The following is a 23,982-nucleotide window of genomic DNA, read 5'->3' on the forward strand; positions in this document are numbered from 1 at the left end:
AATACTCCAGAAATTCATGTGTAGGAATGATTGAATTCCTAAACATTAATCACTACACTGTTGAAAGGTACAGTCCAAAGCTCCTTTAGATACATGTACATGAATAGTTCTATTCATAATTTAAAGAGCATAGTCATTTTCTTGAATACAAATTGATCTACCAAGGCTTTTTCATGAACCTTTTGAAGCTTGTCTTGACTCTGATTCAACTAATGCTGTCTTACAAACAACCCTGGATAAGATCATGTCCTACTGACCAAGAAGAATTTAAATATATTCGATTTTAGAGATGAAGAGATGATCAGGACCATACCGATATGCTTTTGTGCGCTGTGTCCAGAGAAGTAGCGTTCATTGTACCCAGCCAGCAGAGGCCCCTCAGGTTCGTACACACACCTCTTCCCCGAACCATGTTTGTTGGCCAGAGTTGACTTAAAGATGTGACCTCCTGCACCACCCCAGCGCTGACCCCTCAGCTTCCTCACCCTTGAACCTGGATCAGTGGTATCCTGCAAAATGGAAAGGTCCTCCAAAGCCTGAGTGCGAGTACAAGGACATGAGGTCAGTCCCTTTGTCCACTCAGTAGGATCAGGCTCTTTCATCGCCCATGTCTGGCACATGACCCGAGGATCTGCCTCTGATCCTGTTAAATCATACACCAGCTGGCCTAACTTCCCCAAGGTCCCTTTCACCTGCTGGGGCCTGTATCTGCCCCCAGGGCCGAATAGGTTTCCTGGGGGGACAGTGGGCTCCTTGTGGAAGTCTTTTCCGTCTGTATAGCCAATAATAGCATCATGATATTGCCTCTGGCCAGAACCCCAGAGCATCTCACCATATCGCAGGAGGGCAAAGGAGCGTGCTCCGTCTGTGGTCAGGATACACTGGAAAGTGTTAGTCTGAAAATAAAATTGGGGAAAAAAAGAGAAAGAATTAAATTAATTAATTAATTTAATTAATTATCAGTTATGTTTTACAGTTTTGTTTACCAACATTATATAACCCAGTATATCACTCACTAACACTACATGGGAGCACAATTCACACATCAGAGGAACAGCAGGACCTTGCATACAGACAGAAGACACTGTTAGTGAAATGGCCTCAAGGTGGCACCAAAGCAAAAAAAAGCATGAGTGTTAAAGGGATTATGACTGAGCTGTGCCTATATTCTTAAAATGGCTAAAATTAAATTTTACATTTAAGTGAAAAATGATAAATCCTTCAATTTCACTTCTACGCACAAACTTAAGAATCAGAATACTAAACAAAATAAATGAAAAACTTCAAGGACGGGAGTTCAGTAGTCATATTCTGACACATTGTTGAAGGACTGTACTATAAATCATTGATCATATTTGCGTTTCCATTTCAGCCAATTTCCTAATATTTACTTTCTATTTATATGTTTATATATTGTGAATAGATTGTTGTTGATTTCATATATTAGTTGTTACTGCAGATATTTAGGATTTCACACAAATACAATAAATTTCAAAATAAAATGACATGCCTTTGCATTTTTAAAGCATTTTTAAACATTGCATACTGTACATAGGATAAATTTGTATCTGATTTTCCTGTGCTGAGCACAGATGTCATTAATCACATGTATCCTCTACACTGCTGCTCAGCTGATTGATAATTGTGTCTTATTAATCACAGAAAAGAAAAGAAAGTTTACCCCAAGTTGGCTCTTAAGAGCACTGGTAAGTATAACTCTTAGACGATGAATACAGGCCCTGCTTTCTTTGGGCTGACAGTTAAAGGGCTCACATTGCACATAACAATAGCATTTAAAGTAGGACAAACATCCAGGCAAACAGAAACACTCCCTGCTCCATCCCACTTTTCACTGAGAGTGGTATATGTAAGACTGGGCCAGTGAATTCATTACATTTCTGATGAACAATGTTTTATTTAGGAATCTATCTAACCTAGCCTGGAAGTCATTTTGTTTGCAACTTTGGTTCAGAAGACTGAAAAGAAAATCAGATCAGAAAAATAAAATACATTCTCAGTGTTTTTTCAGTATTTTTATGATTCTAACTATTTCTTTACCTCAGAGAAATTGATCTTCTGGTAAGAGACTGGCATCACATGGTCCCAGGTGATCTTGAGGATCCAGGCAGGGGTAAAGGCAGGCTTGCTTTTTTGCTCCTCAAACTTTGTCACTTCATCTGCTGTACGATTAAAAACTATCTGGGAGTACACATCTGTCATATCCAGCTTATGGTATTCCTTGAAAAAGAAAATATAAAGCACAAGTTGCACCATAAAGCCAATAAATAACTAGGTATGACAAACCCTGTGCCCTTGACCCTTGATTACATCTTACCTGATAAAACAGCTGTCCATCCCCTTGGGTAAGGTCAGCGTCATCCCAGAACACAGCCAACAGAGTCACATTCATGTTGTTGGGGAAACCACTGGATAAAGGAGCTGGAAGCAGGTACTGCTCATTTTCAGCAGCAGATTGAAATTGGATGAGGCCATTATCAGAGAACTGGGAAAAAGAGAGACATAAACTCAGAAAAACTGCAACTAAAGAGGTTGGCTGTAGTATTTTGTATCATAATTTTTTAACTTAATGGCTAACATCGCAGTAATTATAGCACAATGTCACCTATATTTAACTGCAATTTCATTTTGTCATTTATTCTCTGGCTAATGCAATGCTGCCTTCTACACATCATGGTCATGGATCATACCATGCCATGTGCAGTATGTTTTTATTTATACCACACTCATGAAGGTTATGTTGTATTCTGTTAAATTCTACTTTGTGCATTACTGTTACTTCTATCACAGAGGTTAGGTTTTCAATCCTGTTAATATTAAACGTTAAATGTTAGATCAAGAGACCAGAGATTCATTTTTGGTGTCAATACAGGATTTTTGTTTAAGGATTTCCTTATATTGTGAGATATGATTTTTGGATTCAGATGCAAATATTTCTCTATCTAGCACTGGAATACATATGCACTTGTCTAGATCTTTTTAATGTCGTAGATAAACAAACAAAAAACTTACATAAACCCTGTCATACAGTTTCCCCAAGAAGGGGAAACCCATTGGTGGTGTGATGTATGGGGAATTTCCATCTTCTGTGTCCACCTTTACTCCTTTATCACCCACCTCTTCTCCAAAGGGATACAGGTTGCTTTCTATTGGAGAAGCACAGGCAATTCATCAATGGCAAAACTAAAGACAGCTACATTATTATAGCATTATATTGTCACCAACCTACTGATTCATGTGCTATCAACATATTAAGTACATGTTTAAACTCTAAACCCTGTATCAGATCACACAACATTTTTTATTCAAAATTCAAACTAACATTTGAATGTGGGGGAAAATCTAATTTTGAGATGTAAATATTTGTTCAACTTGAGAATCCAGTACTTGGCAGTCTCATCGAATGCATGCTTTGCTAGGCTATTAATATCTTCTTTGCTAACGTGAAAATGGGAACACTAGCAAGCTGTGCTGGATAATCATGTCACTAAACCACCTGAGCAGTAATGTGACAAAGCACTTTGGATTGAACACTAAAATGGAAGTGGAAAAAAATGTGAATAAAGGTAAGAATTCTGGCTGATTTTATCCAATGCAATTAGCAATTAGCTTGTCAGTGAGGCAACGGCGGCAACTTCAATTTTACAACATGGTTTATGAATAGGCCATGTGAGTTGTGTTTAAATTACTTGTAATTCATTCAAACTTGATTTTTGACAAGGAAGTGACAGACCTAGTTAAGAACGGTATCTGCATATAGCTTGATTTACATTGCTACATGCTTGATGAGACATGCTAATCGCTGCCATCATTATTGTAAAAAATCTGTAACTTAAAACCAAAGGTGGTTACAAGGTTTCTGATAATACAGTAATGCTAGAAAGTTCGGACAATTAAAAAAAGTATTAAGAAAAATGACAAATCTAGACTAATCAAATACAATAAGACACATTCTAATTTAGAGGACACAAAAATGCATGACGATGATTATTATGGCAATTGATTAGTAAAGGCATAGCCAACCCGTCTGACCCATCGCTCCTGTCTCAGCTATCCCTTTGCACACTGTGCTGTTTTTTGGACAGGAACAGGTGTAAGACCCTTGCAGGTTGGTACAGGATGTTTGCCCTGGACATGCCATAGGTGACACGCACTCATCCAAGTCCACACATCCTTCTTTCCCCTGACCGTTGTTTTTGGTGGCATTCCAGCCACGACTGCAGGAGCATTTAACACCGCCTACATGGTTGGAGCAGGTGGCAGCAGAGTGACACTGTCCATTATCCTGTTGGCACTCATCAAAGTCTACACACAGTGGCCCGATACTCATGAAGCCGGGCTTACACACACATACAAATGACCCTGGGGAGTTATGGCAGTGAGCAAGAGGGTGGCATGGTTTGGTCAGGGCACACTCGTCCACGTCTTTGCACCAAGAGCCATTTCCAGCGAAGCCCAGTGGGCAATGGCAAGAAAAAGAGCCAGGGTTGTTCCAGCACTGTGCCAAGGGGTGGCATGGTGAATTTTCACATTCATTAGTGTCAACACATGCCTGTTTTTCCTCGTGATACCCCAGCGGACAAGAGCAGTTGTACGCTCCAGGCAGGTTGGTGCACACCTGGTCAAAGCGGCAGGTGGTGTTATCTTTGCATTCATTGATATCCTCACAGCCTAAACTAATGGGTTTGTACCCAGGAGAGCACAGACATAAGAAGGATCCTGCTGTGTTGTTACATAACGAGTGCTCAGGGCATGGGGTGCCATCTGGATCATGACACTCATCTACATCCTGACACTCTGTACCATTTAGAATAAAGCCTTCATTACAGGGGCAATAGTAAGACCCAGGGATGTTTATGCACGTAGAATGGGGTGGACAAACTGAAGAGTTGAAGGAGTCTGAGCATTCATCCACATCAACACACTTTGTTCCATTACTCCAGAATCCTTTTATGCATTCACAGTAATAAGAGCCGATAGCATTCATACATGTCCCATTGGTGCAAAGCTCCCCAAGCTCAGTGTCACTGCATTCATCAATGTCTATGCACAAGTTATCCAAGCTCGAAAATCCAGTGTCACACAGACACAAGTAGCTACCATCGGTATTTATGCACGTGCTGTGCTCAGGGCAGGTAGAATTGTCAAGGCACTCATTAACATCCTCACAGCCAGTGTTATTGCCTTGGTAACCTTTCCAGCATTCACAGAAGAAAGATCCCACTGTGTTTAGGCAGTTGGATGAATTTGGGCACTGGGTGAGGCTGAGGGAGCACTCATCTATGTCCAAACAAAGGGACCCATTGCCTGAGAAGCCTGGATCGCAGGTACAATTATAGCTCCCCTCCACATTAGTACAGGTACTGTTGTCAGGGCAAGTGAAGTTCTTTGTCATACATTCATTCACATCCTGACAGTGTGTCCCATTATCTAGAAAACCTTCCCAGCACTCACATACGTAGGAGCCATTAGTGTTGGAGCAGTAGGAGAAGACAGGGCAAATTTGAACTTTTGATTCATCACATTCATCTACATCCAAGCATTCAGTACCACTGCCTTGATAACCATCTTCGCACTGACAATAGAAGGAACCCTGATATGGTTGGCACTTGGCAAGGGGGTGGCAGATGCTTTTAGCATTCAGGCAGATGTCTTCACTCACACATGTGCCCTTGTCATACACCTGGTCCAAAACACAGGAACAGGTGTAGGATCCGGGTGTGTTGTTGCATGTCATATTCCTGCTACAGGCTGTGGGCACCTGACATTCATCTACATCCCTGCAAACAAAGCCGTCACCCTGGTATCCACCCTGGCACTGACAGATGTAGGATCCTTTTGTGTTCTGGCACAAAGCCTGAGCACTGCAGTTGTGTGGCAGGGTGGAGTTTTGCTCGCACTCGTTTACATCCTGGCAGTCAAAGCCATTGCCCTCCATGCCGGGTGGGCAGGTACAGTTGAAAGATCCAGGCGTGTTAGTGCAGCTGGCAACAGGATGGCATCCTCCATTTTGGACTTGGCACTCATCAGAGTCTATAATTCATCCAAAATGGGATAGTGTCAAGGAAACAGCGCCAAATGGTGCTAAAAGAAAGCTCACAAGAGAGTCCACTTATGAGGGCAAAAGAACCAATCAGTTGTGGATGTATACAATGACGAGTTAGTACTTACCAGAGCAGTTCTTCCCGTCGCCTGTGAAGCCGCTGAGACAGAAGCAGGAATGGCTGCCGACTGTGTTAGCACATCGGGCAAACTCACTGCACTCATGTAGTCCTGTCTCGCACTCATTCACATCTAGAAAGAGGAACAGGGAGAAATTAGGCTTAACAGCGTGCATCATATACAATCCATTATTAGAATCAAGGTTGTCTGTGTATTGTAAACGTTTTACAGATTAGCTTTTAGAAGTAAACTAAATAAAAAGCCTTTGTTTGCCAACTAAAGACAGAGTAATACATAAGAATGTTTTAAGGAAAAAGTAGCCCAATTTTCTGGCACAACGGTAAGGAATTTGTAATTTTTATCTACATTGCATTGGATATGGGTAAACACTAATGTGTCATGGCTTCTACTTGACTGTTGCTCTTTATCTTAATTAATGAAGAGAGAAGTTTTACCTGTACACTTTGTTCCACTGAGTGTGTAGCCTTTTTTGCAGACACAGGTAAAAGATCCTGGCTTATTCACACACTCAGTTTCATTATCAGGACAGATGTTTTCCCTCTGACACTCATCTATGTCAGAGCAGGTCAGCCCATCACCCACATAACCCAAGTCACACACACACTGGTATCCAGCAGATGAGTCGTGGCACAAGCCATGAACATGGCAGGCAGGATCACATAGTGGACTGGGTGGCACGCAGGTGTCATTGAAGGCCACTGTACCATTCAAACATGAGCAGACATGTGCCCCAGGGGAATTGATGCACTTGGATAAGGTCGGGCAAATGGTATCAGAGAGGGCACACTCATTCATGTCTTGACATGCGAAGCCATTACCTATGAAACCCGGCTGACAGGAGCAGAAAAAGTCCCCAATAAGGTTGGTGCATAGCGCCCGTGGATGGCATGTACCTGCCACAGAACACTCATCTATATCCTTGCACTGGGTGCCATTTCCTTCAAAACCTCGCTTACAGGTGCAGGTGTGGGACCCGATTGTGTTGAGGCATGTGGCATTCCCGTGGCAAGGGTTAGCTTTACACTCGTCAACATCAACGCAGTCCATGTTGGCAGCAGGGCGATAGTAACCAACCTGACAGGAACATTCATATGACCCATCAATGTTCTTGCATTCTTCATTCACCCTACATGGATTGGACAGTTCCTTGCACTCATTTATATCCTTGCAAAAAGTTTTGTTAACTAAGACAAAGCCTGGAAGGCATAGGCAAGAGAAGGAACCTTGGCTGTTGACACATGTAGCCTTGTTTCTGCAACCTCCATTATCCACCAGACACTCGTCCACATCCTTGCACTGGATCACGCCATCTCCAGAATAACCCACCTTACAGGTGCAGTTGTAGGCACCAGGTAGGTTAGTGCAATTGGCATTGGAGTGGCACTGCTTAGCCAGCGAACATTCATCCACATCCACACAGGTGAAGCCATCTCCCCTGTAACCTGCTGCACACTGACATGAGAAAGAGCCTGGTGAATTTGTGCAGGAAGCATAGGGGCTGCAGAGGCCTGCCGCACACTCATCTAGGTCATGGCACTTGGAATTATTGAAGATGAAGCCACTGCCACAGTCACAGTAATATGATCCACCAGTGTTGACGCAGGTGGTGGTTTGAGGACAAATGTTAGGTGTTGCACACTCATTGATATCCCCACATAGTTGTCCATCTCCTACAAATCCCCCCAGACAGGAGCACTCATAACTCCCCAGCCTGTTGATACATACAGCATTGGGGTCACATTGATTGTTTTCATTGCATTCATTTATGTCTGCACAAGTCTGTCCATTTCCTACAAAACCACTTTTGCAGGTACACTGGTATGACCCCATGGTGTTTACACAGTCTGCATATAGACTGCAGATGTTGCTTGCACATTCGTCAATGTCCACACAGCTCTGCCCGTTACTTTCAAAGCCACTGCTGCATGTGCAGCGGTATGTGCCAGGCAGATTTTTACAGCCTTTGTAGCCAAGCGAGGAAGAACACACATGTGGAGTCTCTGAACATTCGTCTATATCCAGGCACAGGTAGTTTCCATTTCCCTTATAGCCCGCATTACAAGTACACACATAGGATCCAGGGTTGTTGATGCAGGTGGCATTCCAGTGGCAAATCCCTTGCTTAGCGCATTCGTTATTATCAGTGCATTGGAAACCATTGCCTGTAAAACCCACTTTACACTGACACTCTCGCCCACCCTCATAGTTAGTACAGTGGGCGCTAGCATGGCAACCCCCATTTTCTTTTTGACATTCATTGATATCCTGGCAGTCAGTGCCATCTCCAGTGTATCCGTTGAGACAGACACAGCTGTAGCTGCCCAATGTGTTGTTGCAGCGAGATTTTGGGTGACAGCTGTGTAGGCCACTAAGGCATTCATCGATGTCATTGCACAGAAGACCATCACCCTGGTAGCCCATACGACACCCACAGGTGAAATTATTTGTGACCTTCAGACACTCTGCCTGGGGGTGGCACTTGCTGCCTGCTGCCTCACAGTACTTCCGGTCAGCAACTGCAAAGAACAAAGGGGAGAATCTGAATCTGATTATGTCTCAACTCAAATGTACTCTTACTTAGTTATTCTTACTCAATTTTGAGCATATTTAATTTGATTTCTGTTCTCATTGTGTTGGGTAAAAACAGCATTGACAGTTTCATTGAAGGTATTGTTCTTGATGAGATGACTCACCTGCACAGCAATATTCCAGCGCTGCTAATAGACTGATCAGCCACAGGAGTGGAGACCTGTGAGGACAAAGAAAAGAAAATCAGGAGAATCTAACTGCCATCACCCTTTAAAGTAGTACAGCTACCTCTGAGCTTTATTGAGAAGCATAGTGAGCATTCCATATACTTGGTATGTTTTAATCTTTGAAATTTAGAAAAGAGATGCAGGTACAAGAGCTGTATTAAATCTTGGCAAAGGTAAGGAGACACGAGTTTCAGTCACTTAATGTGGATACTGTTGCGTGTAATTCTAAACAACATGGAGGGGCTTCATTTCTGACGATTACATAGCCATGTATCACATGCCAGTTCTGCTCTTGAAATAGAAACTAAAGTCTTGATTTGACCTAACTGCAGAGTATGTGTTACCTTCTTTACTGTACTTTGTGTGTCCACAGCCTACTTTCAACTCACTGAACAATGGACAGGTGTCTATTCTTACAGTTGGTGTAACACATATAAACCTATTGTCGCAAAGAGGTCATTTACTGTCATACTGCTCTTGCTTATCCAACATCACAGTTTATTTCTACTAAATAAAGTGTGCTAATGTAGATCATATTTAATAATTAGTTTAGTCCATTCAGAGACCACATTTATCCACAAAAACAGCAATAAAATGTCACTTTCTTTTTTTAACCCCCCAAAATGAGAGTGGGCACAGTGTGGGAGATCTGACATTTGGATCCAATCATTTGACATCCGAAAAATTGAGATATGCTCTACAAGCTGTCATCAGGAACACGATTATGACATTTTCAGTTTTTGCTGGATCATTTCTTGCAAGAGTTGGTAACTTGACTTTTTTTAATAGTGGCACCAAGAATGATTACATAATGTTTATTGTTAACTGTTGTCAAATCAGAAACACCAGAGGGCTTTGGTTTAAAATCTGTTCTATAGGGTTTTTTCAGTCTTTTTTTTTTACCAGCAATGGCACAAAGAAATAGTTAAACTGATTCATGAAAAATAATAACAATAATCCCTGTGTGTTGTGATTGGGTTACCATTTAAATGCCAGTGTTCCCTCTTGGCCATGTAGGGCTATTGTTTGTGTCTCAGGAGAAGATTGTGGATGGACAGTGAGAATACTGAGACAGACTCCCGTTACATAAATGCAGGATTGTGTACTGTAAATTATATGAAGCCATCCTGACAGACTGCACCTAGGACTGAGATGAGTATGACAGCTGAAATAATAGCTATAATCCTACCCTCTGCCACAATAAGCCTTAAGAAAAAAACATTTGAAACGTGGGGAAATGGTTACATACATTTACACTGCTCTGGAAGTCTACTGTAAAGAAATACTATAGTATGCATATTCACTTTTTTGAATTGTGTCACTTATTGTGCGAGTTACTGTAACTCTGGATCATTATATGAATTATATGAATTTATCTATGTACTAAATATCCTGCAGCCATTACAGTCAGGCCTGTCTTTTGGAAACAGCATGTCATTGTAAAAGTGAATATTAAATAAATAAATACATGAAATTATATTAGAAGTGATAACTAGTCAGTAAACAATTATCCAATACATGAATAAAAAAGATGAATAAATAAGTAGATAGTGTCAACAGAAAAAGGTCTGTCACCTAACATTAAGACAGTTGAGGATCCAAAGCTAGATCACTTACAACAAGAAAATCATAACAGAGAACAATAATACAGAAATTACAGAAATTCTGTAACATGCAGTTTAGGTGAAGCATACAGTAGTGTTGTTCTATACTGACAGAAATATGTATAGACTGATCCACAAAATTTCATCCAAATGATGATTTTGTGCTTGAAAATTAACCATGAACCAAATATGGTTTAAAGTAATTATTGAGATCTTTCGTTTGAGAAATGAAAGATGGGATTAATAATAACCTTTCATAGAAACAATCACATATGAATCCTGGTAACTATGAGGCCTTCACTAAAAGATGATCTATATTAACATGAAAAAGAACTTTCCACAGGAGCAGATATTTCACTCACCGCATATTTCTCTGTCTCCTGGTGGTCTTTGAGCCCATCATGGGGTTGAAGGTGCGAGGACCCCTCCTCTGGATCTCTCTCTACCTGTTCTTCTTCACTCTCTCTCTCTCTCTCTCTCTCTCTTCGTCTCTTCAAGTCCAACCTCTGTCCTCAATCAGCCTTTTCCGCTTCCTTCTCCTCCACCTCTGTCTTGATTCCTCCACCCCTGGGATACGGGACAATGGCCCACCTCACCATACCATGCACTGCCCTGACATCTTAAACCTCTGGGAAGGGGAACACCCATAATCCCCTCCTTGTGTGTCAGCGCTCACATAATAAAAGCCCCAATCCCCTAAGGCCTTCGTTTGTCCTCTTCACTGTAGACAAGAAGACAGGACACCAACTTGACTTTCATTCACCTGATCACATGAGGAGCTTTTTCTGTTATACTTTACTGTGTGATTCTGCTGAATTTATGGAGATACCACTTTGTATGAAGGGTTGGTGTTAAAACATGTGGGTCACATTAAAAACCTCTACTGATACCAGTAGAATAATAGAGATGAATCAAACCATTGAGATGTTATACCCTTGTTTTAATCAACCAAGAGCCACCACAGTGTCACCTAGCCTTCTTGTTTAGCCTCTATCTGGTTAAACATATATCACTGGATCTTATAAATGTGTGACTCCTGCATTCTTTGCAATGATTGATATTCACTACATTGTCCTGTGTGACAAATCCCATTCATAGGGCATAAATATAAGGCACATTTTAAATATTTGATGTATTTCTAATATCTCATTTTACATTTTTTTAGACCCTGGCACATTTTCAAGCAGTCACAAGGTGTATCTTCCCGCCAAATCACACATAATAAAGCTATTGGAGCAATAAGGCAGCTACAGAATAGATACCAAACTGGTTTATGAGCTCCGTCCACAGGTGGGAAAATATTGTTTTACAGCCCGTTGTAAAGATTTAAGAAAACAGTTTACTCTGATTATACTTGAGATTTATGTAACAAAGGTGATGATCTGGGTATCATGTTGCTTATCAGTGTCTGGCTGTAATGGCACAGTTTGGATTCTGTCCAGTTAAAGAGGTGTTAAACATCAAAAGCAGCTGAAGAACCCTGTGCGTGTGTGTGTGTTTGTGTGTGTGTTTGTGTATGTTACATACTTTAAGTGATGTTTCCCTAGGCAACAAGAAGAAAAAACTGTTGTCATGAAGGGAGCACATGTCCATAACCCCATATAGTAATATTGCCAGTGACAGCAGTGCATAGGGAACAGAAAATGTAACAGTGATGAAAAAGTTAAGCATGACATCATAAGTCAAGTAGAAAAAAAGAAATATTGTCATTATAAATGTCATTACCATTTTCTGCACATCATAAATGCAAGATGACAGCCAAGAAATACATCTTTAAACATGTACCTTCCTCTAACTAGCACAAGTGAAGTTCCAGATATCCTGAAAATAATAATGATAATAATAATAATAATAATAATAATAATAATAATAATAACTAATAATATAGCATTTTATTTAAAGGCGCCTTTCAAAGCACTCAAGGATGCTTTATAAGACACACATAAAACTACAACAGTATATCAAACATAATGGAGCTAACCCTAACCAACAATTTTACAAAGATAAATAGATACATAAATAAATATGGTGATTACATAGTCAGTGTGAGACAGAGTATACCACTTGGAATAAGTGTGTTTTCAGTCGGGATTTAAAGGTGGAGACAGAATGAGAAGTGCTAATGTCTGGTGGGAGAGAGTTCCAAAGGCGGGGGGGGGGGGGGGGGGGGCAGATCGGCTAAAAATGTAATTTTCTGTCTCCAGACTCATGATGGTCCAACCTGGCTGCTATATTGACAATGTGGAAAATGACAACCTCAGTTTTCGCCACATATTCTGAACAAATAAGAAAATGTTGTATACTTATTGTGTGTTGTTTTAAGTGTGTAGAGTTGAAGGACTAGGCCTGTGCTCCTCTCTCTCACAGCAGACATATCACATCTCACATTTTTGACTTGTCATGTCAGCACAGGTGTGAAACATTAACAATGGCCTTGTTGTAATTTATCTTACATTTACCTCAAAAGGAAAGGAACAGCGCTTGTAGATAATTACTCAAGCATGAGTTTAACAATGGCTTACTGGAATAGCACCAAAATACCCGACTTCAGCCCTGTCTCTATATCACACTACAGACTCATTCTAGACTGGTGTTTGAGTATGTAGCACAAAGGTGTCCAAACTATTCCATAAAGGTTCATGTGGCTGCAGGTTTTCATTCCAACCAAGCAGGAGCACACCAGACTTGACTCATTTAATCAGCTGATCTCAGTCTTCAGACAGTTGATTGGTTGAATCCTTTGTGCTCTTGATTGGTTGGAACAAAAAACGTGCAGGTACACAACCCTTTATGGAGCAGTTTGGACATGCCTGATTCACACTGGTAAAGTAACAAATCAGCACTTAAAGAGATAATTATGGATACCAATATACTTTTGTTTATGCTGTTAATGGACACTTATCTCTGAATGCATTGCTTTACGTCAGCAGCAGCTTTTCAAAGTTGCAATTTGATTGGCTGAAGCCATGTAGCTTGAATCTCTTATTTGTTCCTGTTAGTACAAAATAATACAGTATGTTCATTTCTTTTATTCTCACTGTCAAATCAAATTCCCTGTGAAGTTTTCTTGTAAAAATGAAAAATTATTTTGAGGCCTGAGACACGTGTTGATTATATGTTTTTCATCATATAACATTTACAAAGCTGATTTTTCTTAAACGTGCATTGTTAACATAGTTGAGTACTTGCTATCAGTGTTTTTCCTCCCTTGCTTTGCTGGCACATTGGTGTGTATCTTGGTACATTACCGCCACCTGTAGCCAGTGCTGGGGAATAACTAGTTATATTGCTGTTTTTAATTCTTTGAAATCAATATTTTTTACATTTTACTGTAAATAAATCATGACGTGGGTTTATTTGGAGCACACATGGGCTTTAATGGAGTCACAATACCAATTAAACCCACTTTATTCATCAAATATCTTTATTTTATATTCCAACATCTGCATGAACCAATGAATACATTTTCAAATGAGAGATAAATGTTGCTTTATAAGAAATGATGTCCCTTATAAATCATGTCAGTATCCATGAAAAACAGCTGATCTTAGATTTTAGTGCTTAATAGGAACACTTACCCTAACAGCTGGAAACACTGGTTAGAACATTTGAAAAGTCATCAAATGTAATAAGTTACATTACTTTGATTAATTAATTGAAATAGTTACATTACTTATTACATTTTACCACAAGTCACAAACTCTGGGTATCTTTATTGTTATTCGTGACACCCGTGTTTGAAGAATAATACTTGCCAAAAGAAATGTGCATAGGTACTTAAGCATGTGGTGAGCTGTTCTTTTCTGTATTGATGGATTGTTGGCACAGTGGAAAGAACAGAAAAGCCTCCTGTCAGCTGACTGGGTGTGTTCAACACGTGAAACCAGATCCAAACATCACATGTATACCTCTTTCTTAATGAGCCGAAACAGTCATCTTATAGTGCTAATTGACCTTCTGGATTTGTCTTTTCCCCAGGTGGGAGATGCTGTAGCTGCCAGAAGATGACATTTTCACCGATGACATTTTGATATGTCACTGCAGGAAAAACACAAGTGTAAATGAATGAAATCCCATTTAGCTGCTTTAGTATCAGGCTCCTGGTATTATGCATGCTGGCTCACTGTCACACTGTCATGGCTCACTGGGACACTTGAAAAGAACACAGCTATATTTCATGTTATAACACCTGTGCTTCTTCTAATACAAAGAGGCTGTGAAAAAGGTCTATTTCTATTTTCTCTGATGGGAGGTTGTCTTAACCTGTTTCTCTGACTCAGCTGTTATTATTTATTTAGCCAACTCAAAACCCTGCAGCTGCCACCTTTCTGTTATACAATGTATTCAATAATTATGGATTTCTGTGGAAGCAGCCGTGAAGACATGTTGTGACTGACCCACACATAAAAAACTCCCCCAATATTTCTGCTCCAATGTAAAAACACATCCTTTAGAGATGATTACCAATAATGTCACGTTTTTATACTCTTGTTCTGAGAGTCTTTATCAAACTCAGTGATACATCATTTTTGGTAACTAGTTTTTAACATCAGAGGCTTTAACACACTGTTGTCTGGCCTTTTTGATCACAATCATAGAATAAATATGAAGTGAATACATATTTGTGAAGCATTGTATTAACACATTTGGTTACTCTTACATAATGATCCATTGTCGCTAATGTTTCATGTGTGATATATATACACTGTTGGGGAGTAACTAGTTGTTTAATTACAAAATAAATGTATTCTGTTACAGTTACTGAGAAAAAATGAGTCATTAAATTACAGTTACTGATGAAAATGTTGATGATTACAAGGGGTACATTTGTCCATTATGTAATATTTAACATGTTACTGAATACATATATTATTGTTTTTTAATTCTTTGTAATCAATATATTTTGTATTTAGTAAATAAATCATGACATGGGCTTATTTGGAGCACACATAATTAAATGGCATCACAATACCAATTAAACCCACTTTATTCATCAAATATCTTTATTTTATATTCCAACATCTGCATGAACCAATGAATACATTTTCAAATGAGAGATAAATGTTGCTTTATAAGAAATGATGTCCCTTATAAATCATCTCAGTATCCATGAAAAACAGCTGATCTTAGATTTTGGTGCTTAATGGGAACATTTACCCTAACAGCTGGAAACACTGGTTAGAACATTAGAAAAGTCATCAAAAAGTAATTAAATGTAATAAGTGACATTACTTTGAAGTCGTTGAAATAGCTACATTATGCATAACATTTTAAGTAACTAGTAATCTATAACCTATTACATTGCCAAAGTAACCTTCACAACCCTGTGTATAGCTCTGTTATCACATTCTTCAATCTAAAGCCTATATGAACATGTTTCATTAAGCTATATTATAGTAAGCAGTACAAAAGGCAGCTAATTATAGCCTTATTACATTATAGTAGTTTTCACATTGCTATGCTTCAAATCTGATTTCAAATAAATAATCCTTCAGGTGACTAAAGTTAGCTCTTATGGAAAAGATAGAGAAAGGAATGTAAACTATGAATTACAATAATCAGAGAATAATAAGATATTCTTCTTTCCTTTATTTGCTCTTCAAAGGTGTACAAAGGACATGAGCACACTGATTCATTCACAGCTTGTAAATGTGCAAACAGACTCATGTTTATATGTGCAAACAGACTCATGTTTCAGTACTCTACTTATATCCTTTACCTTAACTCCACTCTACCCTGCTCTGAACTGACAACTCCATTCTTAATTAACGTTAACTAATGAGTATGGGTAAAAATATAAGTGCAATGCCGGTGAGAATATTTCTCACACAGATCATATCTTTGAGACCTGAGGCAGTGAGTCAGCTGTGTCATCCAGCAGAGTGTGACTCACAACACCTGAGAAATGGTTTCATGACCTCTGGTTTCTGTCTGTGAAATACACCTGCTGGGAAAGTATGAGTATGTCATCATGTCAGCGTTTCTCACTCTATGATAAACAAAAAAACATTATATAGTTATTTATACATAACATCCTACACACATATTATGGTGGAGTCTACATATAATATATAGAGTTATATGAAAAGACCATTTTAAACTGTCTAATGTGATGCATAACATCATGGAGGAATATTAAAATGATACAATTAAATGTATTAAGAACTGTACATTATGAGAAGCCACTATAATAAATATCATATAATTTATATACTTTAAATCAAATTAAAGAGTATAGTCTAGACCTGCTCTATGTGAAAAGTGCTGTGAGATAACTTTTGTTGTAATTTGGCGCTATTTAAATAAAGATTGATTGATTGATTGATTGATTGATTGATTGATTGATTAAACCATAACTGCAAACTACTTTATAAACTGTAGGAATATCATAGTGACTAAAAGTTACTATGAATACCTATAGCCTATAGAATAACAGTGATATCTGCCCAAAGGTAGAATATAAAGGAACAGGTGTATTATATGTCTCTAAGGGTTTTTTTTGTTTTTAGCTATGCATATTATTCAGGTTTTAGCTGCACTTCATTGGCTCCCAGTATCTTTTAGAATAGATTTAAAGCTTCTTTTACTTGTTTTTAAAGCTCTAAATGGTTTAGGACCAGCCTACATAACAGACTCTCTGTCATTTTACAATCCTTCACAAGCTCTCAGATCATCATGCTGGGTTTTTAAATTCAAACAATTACACCCATAAGAAAATAGGAAGTGTACCTTTCATTAATTATACTGCAAAATGATGAAATACTCTACCTAAAACAAAAACAGATGTGAGCTCTATGAACATGTTTAAACAACATAAACATATTTATTAATCTGACTTTTAATTAGTGTCAGTGTTATTTTCTGTTGTTTTATTGTTTTTGTATTTTTATTTGTAAAGCACTTTGAGCTACATCCCTTGTATAAAAGGTGCTCTATTAATAAAGTTCATTATTGCTATCATTAATAATAATAATGTTACAGAAACTCATGGAAATTTACATTACTGAAGAGCTGGGAAAAAATATGTAAACTATGTCAACAGAAAGCCAGAGAGAGAGTAAGCGAGAGAGTGAGACACCAAATATGGTCATACCGGGGGAAAGGTGCGTCTGTTTTTTACCTCCCCCTCCTCTTTTCATCGTCTATGCAAATGAGCGTGACGTCATGAGACTCTCTTATAAATATAGGTGCTGACCTGTGTGTATCAGTTGAACTACAACTACCTGAAGGATAGAAACTACAAACACCTTTACGCAATAACTTGTCTCAGGTGGCGCACGCGCTTTTCTGAGTCCTTACCTTTGTGTGTTTGCGCGCGCGCTCTCGTTCGTTGAGTTTCTCTCCAAACAGGTTTGACCAGGACACACCTGTAGAAGAGAAGAAAAGGAAGCTTTGTGCGCCTCTGCTCCATTCTTTACTCCATTTTTGACCTCTGTGGACGGCGGACGGATAGGAACTTTTGGAGGTTTTAAGGGTTTAATTTAGTTAATTTTTCATCATGAAGATTTTGATTGCTCTCGTGCTCTCCGTGCTCGCGGTGGGAGCGTCAGCGCAAGTCTGCAGTAAGTAGCTTTTCAACTTGTCCATTTGTTCAACTTTATCAGGTTGAACATGTCTAACAACGCCCTGTGTGAGTGTGTGTGTGTGTGTGTGTGTGTGGCCTGCTTTATATGACAGAGCTCTAACATAAGTGTTTTATAGCCTAGTATTTTAACTTTTTAATTATTAGCTTAAGTATTTAGCTTTAGTTAGAAGACATAAACATTAAATTATTTTTTTTTAATTTATTCTTTCCTACCTTCCTACTATTAAATGTAACAGTTGGCCATTTTTAAGTTATTTTTGTGCAGAGAAATTTCTTTAAAAGCTGTTTGGTTGTTAGAGGCAGGTAGTTTGGTTGTTGGGTGGGGGTTGGGTGGATTAGTCCCGCTCCCTGAGTACTGCTGTGTTTGGAGAAACCAACGCCCAGGTGTTGAATAAACCTGTTAGTCTACCTGCTGTACTCAACCCTTTCTGTTTATAGTGCTTTATGACAAAAGATTCATTAAATCCTTCAGAAAACAGGCTTACACAACACTAGGAGGCATTTTGCATAGCAGGTGATTTTGTTATAGTCTCACTTAAATCATACTGAAAGCCTTATGAGTCATTCCCAAACACAACCACAGTAAAGTGATAAAGTTGGGGATATAAAATAACTGATATACTTAAAATACTTGCGTGTCAATTTTGTTTTAATTCAAATTGTTTTTTTTCTGCTCAGTTTGTGAACCTATGAAGTGGGCCACCTGTGATGGAACTCCATGTGGGTGTACTATCCCGCTCGCTGAAAATATGATACAAAAGCTGGACTGCTCCAAATGTAAGTAAAAGATTTTTACAGTCTGATCAAGAGTACAGATTTCCTCTCCCTCCTTCCCACTTTTTCTTCATGTTCAATTTTGTTTCCACCCTCAGTGATCCCCAAGTGCTTCCTGATGAAAGCTGAGATGTACAGGGCCAAAAAGGGCCTGAGCACCCGTACAGGAATCGGAGGAAAGCCGGTTGAGACCGCCTTTGTGGACAACGATGGTATTTATGATCCGGAGTGCGAGAACGACGGCAAATTCAAGGCCAAGCAGTGCAACAACACCGAGGAATGCTGGTGTGTCAACAGCGCCGGTGTCCGTCGTACTGACAAGGGAGACAAGAACCTCAAGTGTGAGAAGCTGGTGGAGACTATGTAAGTCATTATTCATCCTCATCGGTGTGTGTGGAGGGCTGGAATTGTAATGATTTCATTGTACAGCACTGAAATGTTAATCTCGTTTTTCTCTATCTAGGTGGGTCCGTATTCAGCTGAAACACAAAGAAGTGAAAGATAAATTGAATGAAGCTGCGTTGAAGACGTAAGTATATTTTAACTGTCTTTTCATTTAAAGTGAAACCCTAGTATTTGTGTTAATGTAACTGACATTTCTTGCCTTTTTTTTATACAGTGCCATTGCAGATGCCATCAAAACTCGTTATAACTTCAAAAAGGACCTGGTGGAGGAGGTGAAGGTGAGTGAGACTCTGTTTGATTGGGTGTCCAATTCAGTCACATTTCCACATTAGAATGAACAAGGCGTTGCTAAAGTACCATGCTAACTATCAATGCTGTCAATTCCACAGTATGACCCCAAGGCCCGCTTGATTGTGGTGGATGTGAAGAAGCCAAAAGGGGACCGTGTGAACGACCTGACCCAAATGGCTTACTACATGGAGAAAGATGTATGTTGGAGCTATTCTTTTAAGTGCCCCCCCCCCCCCTCCCTTCTTATGACTTTTATAAAAAGGTGTAAAGACAGACTTGTTTACTGACTGACTCCTTGTCCTCCTCCTACAGGTGAAAGTGTTGCCCCTGTTCACGGACCAGAAAACCTTTTCACCCAAGGTGGGCACCCAGAGCCTGGAGATGGAGAACATCCTGGTGTACTATGTGGATGAGGAAGCCCCGACTTTTACCATGAAGCATCTGTCTGGTGGCATCATCGCCGTCATCGTGGTGGTGGTGCTGGTCGTGGTTGCTGGCCTGCTTGTCCTGGTAAGTGTGTCTACTTGTATGTCCTGTATGTCATCAACTTCAATGCAATTTTGGACTTGCGCCACTTTTGATATGAGCTATCATCTAAAGTAGTCTTCTTTTTGTGTGTGTTTGTGTAGTTCTTTGCCAGAAGGAGACAGCAGCAGAAGTACAACAAAGCTCAGGTGAGACGAACTTCCTTTTCACTTGAATCTTCCAATGGCTCATTCTTGTTCCAAAGTGAGTAGAAATGCAGTTTCTCAACCAGTTTTTTCTTCTTTTTTTATCATTCAGCAAAGAGAGATGGATCCCATGTAAAGCTTTCAACGCAGCAGGGAGTGTATGAAGAGTCGGCCTTGTATATGCTTTTGGATACTGGCAGTGGAAGTGTGCCATTTTTCGCTGTTTTTACTTGAGGAATACAGATTGTAAAGGAACAATCAGCTTTTTGTTGTTGTCGTTGTCGCTGTCGCTGTCGTTGGCACTACTGGTACCGCCCATTTTATTTATAAATTGTGTAAAGTCTCAAGCATCATCCAATCTGTTATGCCATAAAGAACTGTGCTTTTTAAAGTATGCCTGGCTCATGCCGCATTTTTAATGTTAGAACTTGTTAAATGGTTTAAATTCTACATTCTAGACTGTACAGTTTCTTACTTGTGTGTGTTTTATGTTGGATTGTTTTTAATAAAAAAAAAGATGTTTTAAAATACTTGACGTGGTGCTGGCTTCTTTTGTGTTGTGGTTTGTCAGTAGAGGAAGTTTCACCTTAACCGTAGTGGAAAAGTACAGCAGATATGGAGAGAGGGGGGAGGGGGGGGGTGGGAACAGGCCAGAGGAAGTCACTGTGGTTATATTTTGCATGTTATATTTTCGTAGTAGTGAGTTCAGAATCACCAAGCAGGTAATCTTGTGTTTAAACCTAAATGAAACACTTTGTGACAATAATTCCAGTTCATGAACATATTTCTTCAGCAACAAACTGTCATTTATGTAAGATGGCTGCTTTTTATAATGGTGGACAGGTTTTTCTACTCGGATGCATTGAATGGGTGTGGCAGACCTGTTTTGTGTTTTGTCTTGGTATTTACTTTGTGGCTGTGAAGGAAACTTCAATCCCTGCTTAACATGGGTCATCTTTTTTTTTTTTTTTTTTTTTTAAAAAGCCTTTTATTTGTTATTTTAGTCCCTCCAGCCCCCTGTAGAGTAAAAACCCCTAAATACAACCAAAATCACACCTCAAATATGTACGAGTGCATGTAGATACAGCAGTGATTGTCTGTTTAGGCAGGCACTCTAAAAACACTGTTCAGATAAGCTGACTTTGTGTGTATAAAAACCTCAAACATGTTCCAAAAAGCCCGTTTAGAGACCAACATGACTAAGAGTAGCTGGACTTTGGTACCTTGGATATTTTGGGCTAGAGTCAGGATGCTGGGAGATAATTAAAGTAAATATTATGATCTTTTTATAACAGATGCACATTTTACATCTTAAAATAAATGCATCCATTCCCATGCCTTTATTTAATGATGTGTGTGTTATTCAGTGCCAAACTACACCTACATTTACATATGCATGTAGCACCTTTATTCTGTATAATGAGACATGTACACTTGTCTCATATATTACACTGTAGCCCTAGAGGAATGAATTTCACTCTATTGTGTGTCTTGAGCGTGCTGTAGCTTGACATAATTTGGGATGGTGGGGGTGGAAAGGTGGTTGGAGGCCATTAACCTACATTGAAAGAAGAATGTTTTCTCAATTAGAAACAAATTGAGAAGCAGAGTTTTTATAGCTGGGATTGGAAGAAGTAACCTAACTAGGCATCTTAGATTCATTTATGTGTTCAAGCATCTACAAGCACATTTTCTTTATCCAGTATAATAAACATATTGCAAGTCAAAGTGTATATTTGACAGTCTAACATTTTGAATGGAATCGTGGAATATGTTAATTAAAATTCAGAAGGACTTAAGCGGAATTAACCATTCTTGTCTTGTCTTTTGTGTTCTTACATTAACTTCAAATGATGTAAAGATCCATGCATATATCACATTCTCTTCTCTATCATTCAGACAGGAAATAAACCTGCAGTTGTTTTGATTTCAGCCTGCGTGCATGTAATGAAAAATCTTCTCATCATAGTATTTGTAGTGGAAAAACAGCTGAGACGATGGACGATGAGTGAGGGTGTTTCTTTGTTATTGGCGATACTGGTTGCCTCAGACTTATCTCATGGAATGAAAACACCTGTTAGTGTACAGGGAGGTTCCTTCATTACTCTGCGTCCCTTTGAAACTGTTTGGCATGATGTTGAACCCGTCGGTCGTGTTCTCACTCACTGGTAAAAAACGAACACATGCAGTATGTACACCACAAATACACAGAGAGAGAGAGATTTTAAAGCAGCTGAATGGAACGCAAGAAGGAGGTATTTTAAAGCCAGAGCAGCAGAAATCCTCTAAAGATGATAATCAGACAGAACTGAGAACAGATGTTGTTAGGAGAGGTTTTCAGCTATCCTGTCACTACACGATCACAATGTTGAGGTTGTGTGTAGTTGTGTAGGGGGAAGTCCCTGTTTAACCTGTATGAAGTCCAGCTGAAGGTTAAGCATGTATTTTTCAAGGCACATGAAGGCAGCACGATGAGATCAGCTTTAACCCTTTATCAGGCCAATAGCTAGATTTGGTAACTTCCATAAACATGAAATAGGAATCTGATGCTATTTCAAAACATATCAGCAATACATTTAAATAGGACTTCCTCCCTTTGTTTCTATTTCATTTCCACACTCTTAAACATGAGCCGGTCAATCATTTGTTTACTGCTGCTTGTTAGTTTCTTGTCGCCTCACCTAGTTCAACCCCCCCCCCCTCCTCCTCCTCCTCCTCCTTCTGCTCTCCCCTCTCTTCATCTCCATAGCAACATGGGGACAAAAGCATGTCTCTAACTAGTTCAGACAGGTATCATATATCCTCCCCCTTCCCCCCTTCTTCTCTCTCTCTCTCTCTCTCTGTCCTGTGTAAGAGCGCTGGAATGAGGGTGTGTCAGTTGCTTTCAGACACCTGCTGCAAGTATCAGCACGTCAGACCCAGTCCCACCAATGAGGAAGAAGTGTTGTGGGAAGGTGCATTAGCAAAACAAAAAAAAAGAAAAGAAAAAAAAGAAAGACAGAAGAGTCTGAGGATGTGAAATTGAAAACCTGGCTTCCTGGAGGACACTAAATTAATTGAATGTCTTGTGTAGTGATTTGATACACTTTTATACACTTGTTTTGCTTTAGTTTACTTTATTCAAGCATTCAAATTGTACAATAATCATTACAAATATTCCAAAAATGATTTAAATATAATGTATTTAATGCTACAAACACATTTCATACTGGACAATAGTTGCTATATACAGGCAGAAGGTAATACTGTGAGGGAAAGTCGCCTTTTTTTTTAAAGTACCTTACGTTAAAGCTGGAGTGTAGGACTTTTACTTTGAAATCAAAGTCTTACATTCAAGCCTTTTTAATGAGTTCACGCAATGCTGACTAAGCCATTTAACACCAGGTAAACCTCCCTGTATTTCTTAGTCCACCAGAGATTTTTGGATGTGGTGTCTGTGGCGCAATGATTGATCCTCGTTTATATCATGTTGCCAGGGTGACGACTGTCTCACGTAAAAAAAAAAAAAGCTTCAGGGATCTACGGCGATGACTATCACTAAGAAATGTCATCACATTTTCAGTTTTTCTTTGGTTTAGAGTGTGTGTGTGTGTGTGTGTGTGTGTGGTCATTGCTACTTCACTGCTTCACTGGACATCCTCTTTCTTTTTAACCCTTTCTATCTATTCTCTCAACTGCTCTCACTTCCTCTAACC

General features: G+C 39.3%; 1 protein-coding gene across 1 annotated transcript; it reads left to right on the forward strand.

Moving 5' to 3' along the window:
• The first annotated feature begins 17,780 nt into the window (after nucleotides 1-17,780).
• On the forward strand, nucleotides 17,781-20,817 carry epcam (epithelial cell adhesion molecule). The gene is made up of 9 exons (XM_053332878.1): nucleotides 17,781-18,123; nucleotides 18,825-18,923; nucleotides 19,019-19,283; nucleotides 19,384-19,449; nucleotides 19,540-19,603; nucleotides 19,715-19,813; nucleotides 19,929-20,126; nucleotides 20,246-20,290; nucleotides 20,400-20,817. The coding sequence occupies exons 1-9, from the start codon at nucleotides 18,060-18,062 to the stop codon at nucleotides 20,421-20,423; spliced, it is 924 nt and encodes a 307-aa protein (XP_053188853.1). The 5' UTR covers nucleotides 17,781-18,059; the 3' UTR covers nucleotides 20,424-20,817.
• Nucleotides 20,818-23,982: the final 3,165 nt, after the last annotated feature.

Source organism: Scomber japonicus, chromosome 14, assembly GCF_027409825.1.
Source record: "Scomber japonicus isolate fScoJap1 chromosome 14, fScoJap1.pri, whole genome shotgun sequence".
In the NCBI taxonomy this organism is placed as follows: domain Eukaryota; kingdom Metazoa; phylum Chordata; class Actinopteri; order Scombriformes; family Scombridae; genus Scomber; species Scomber japonicus.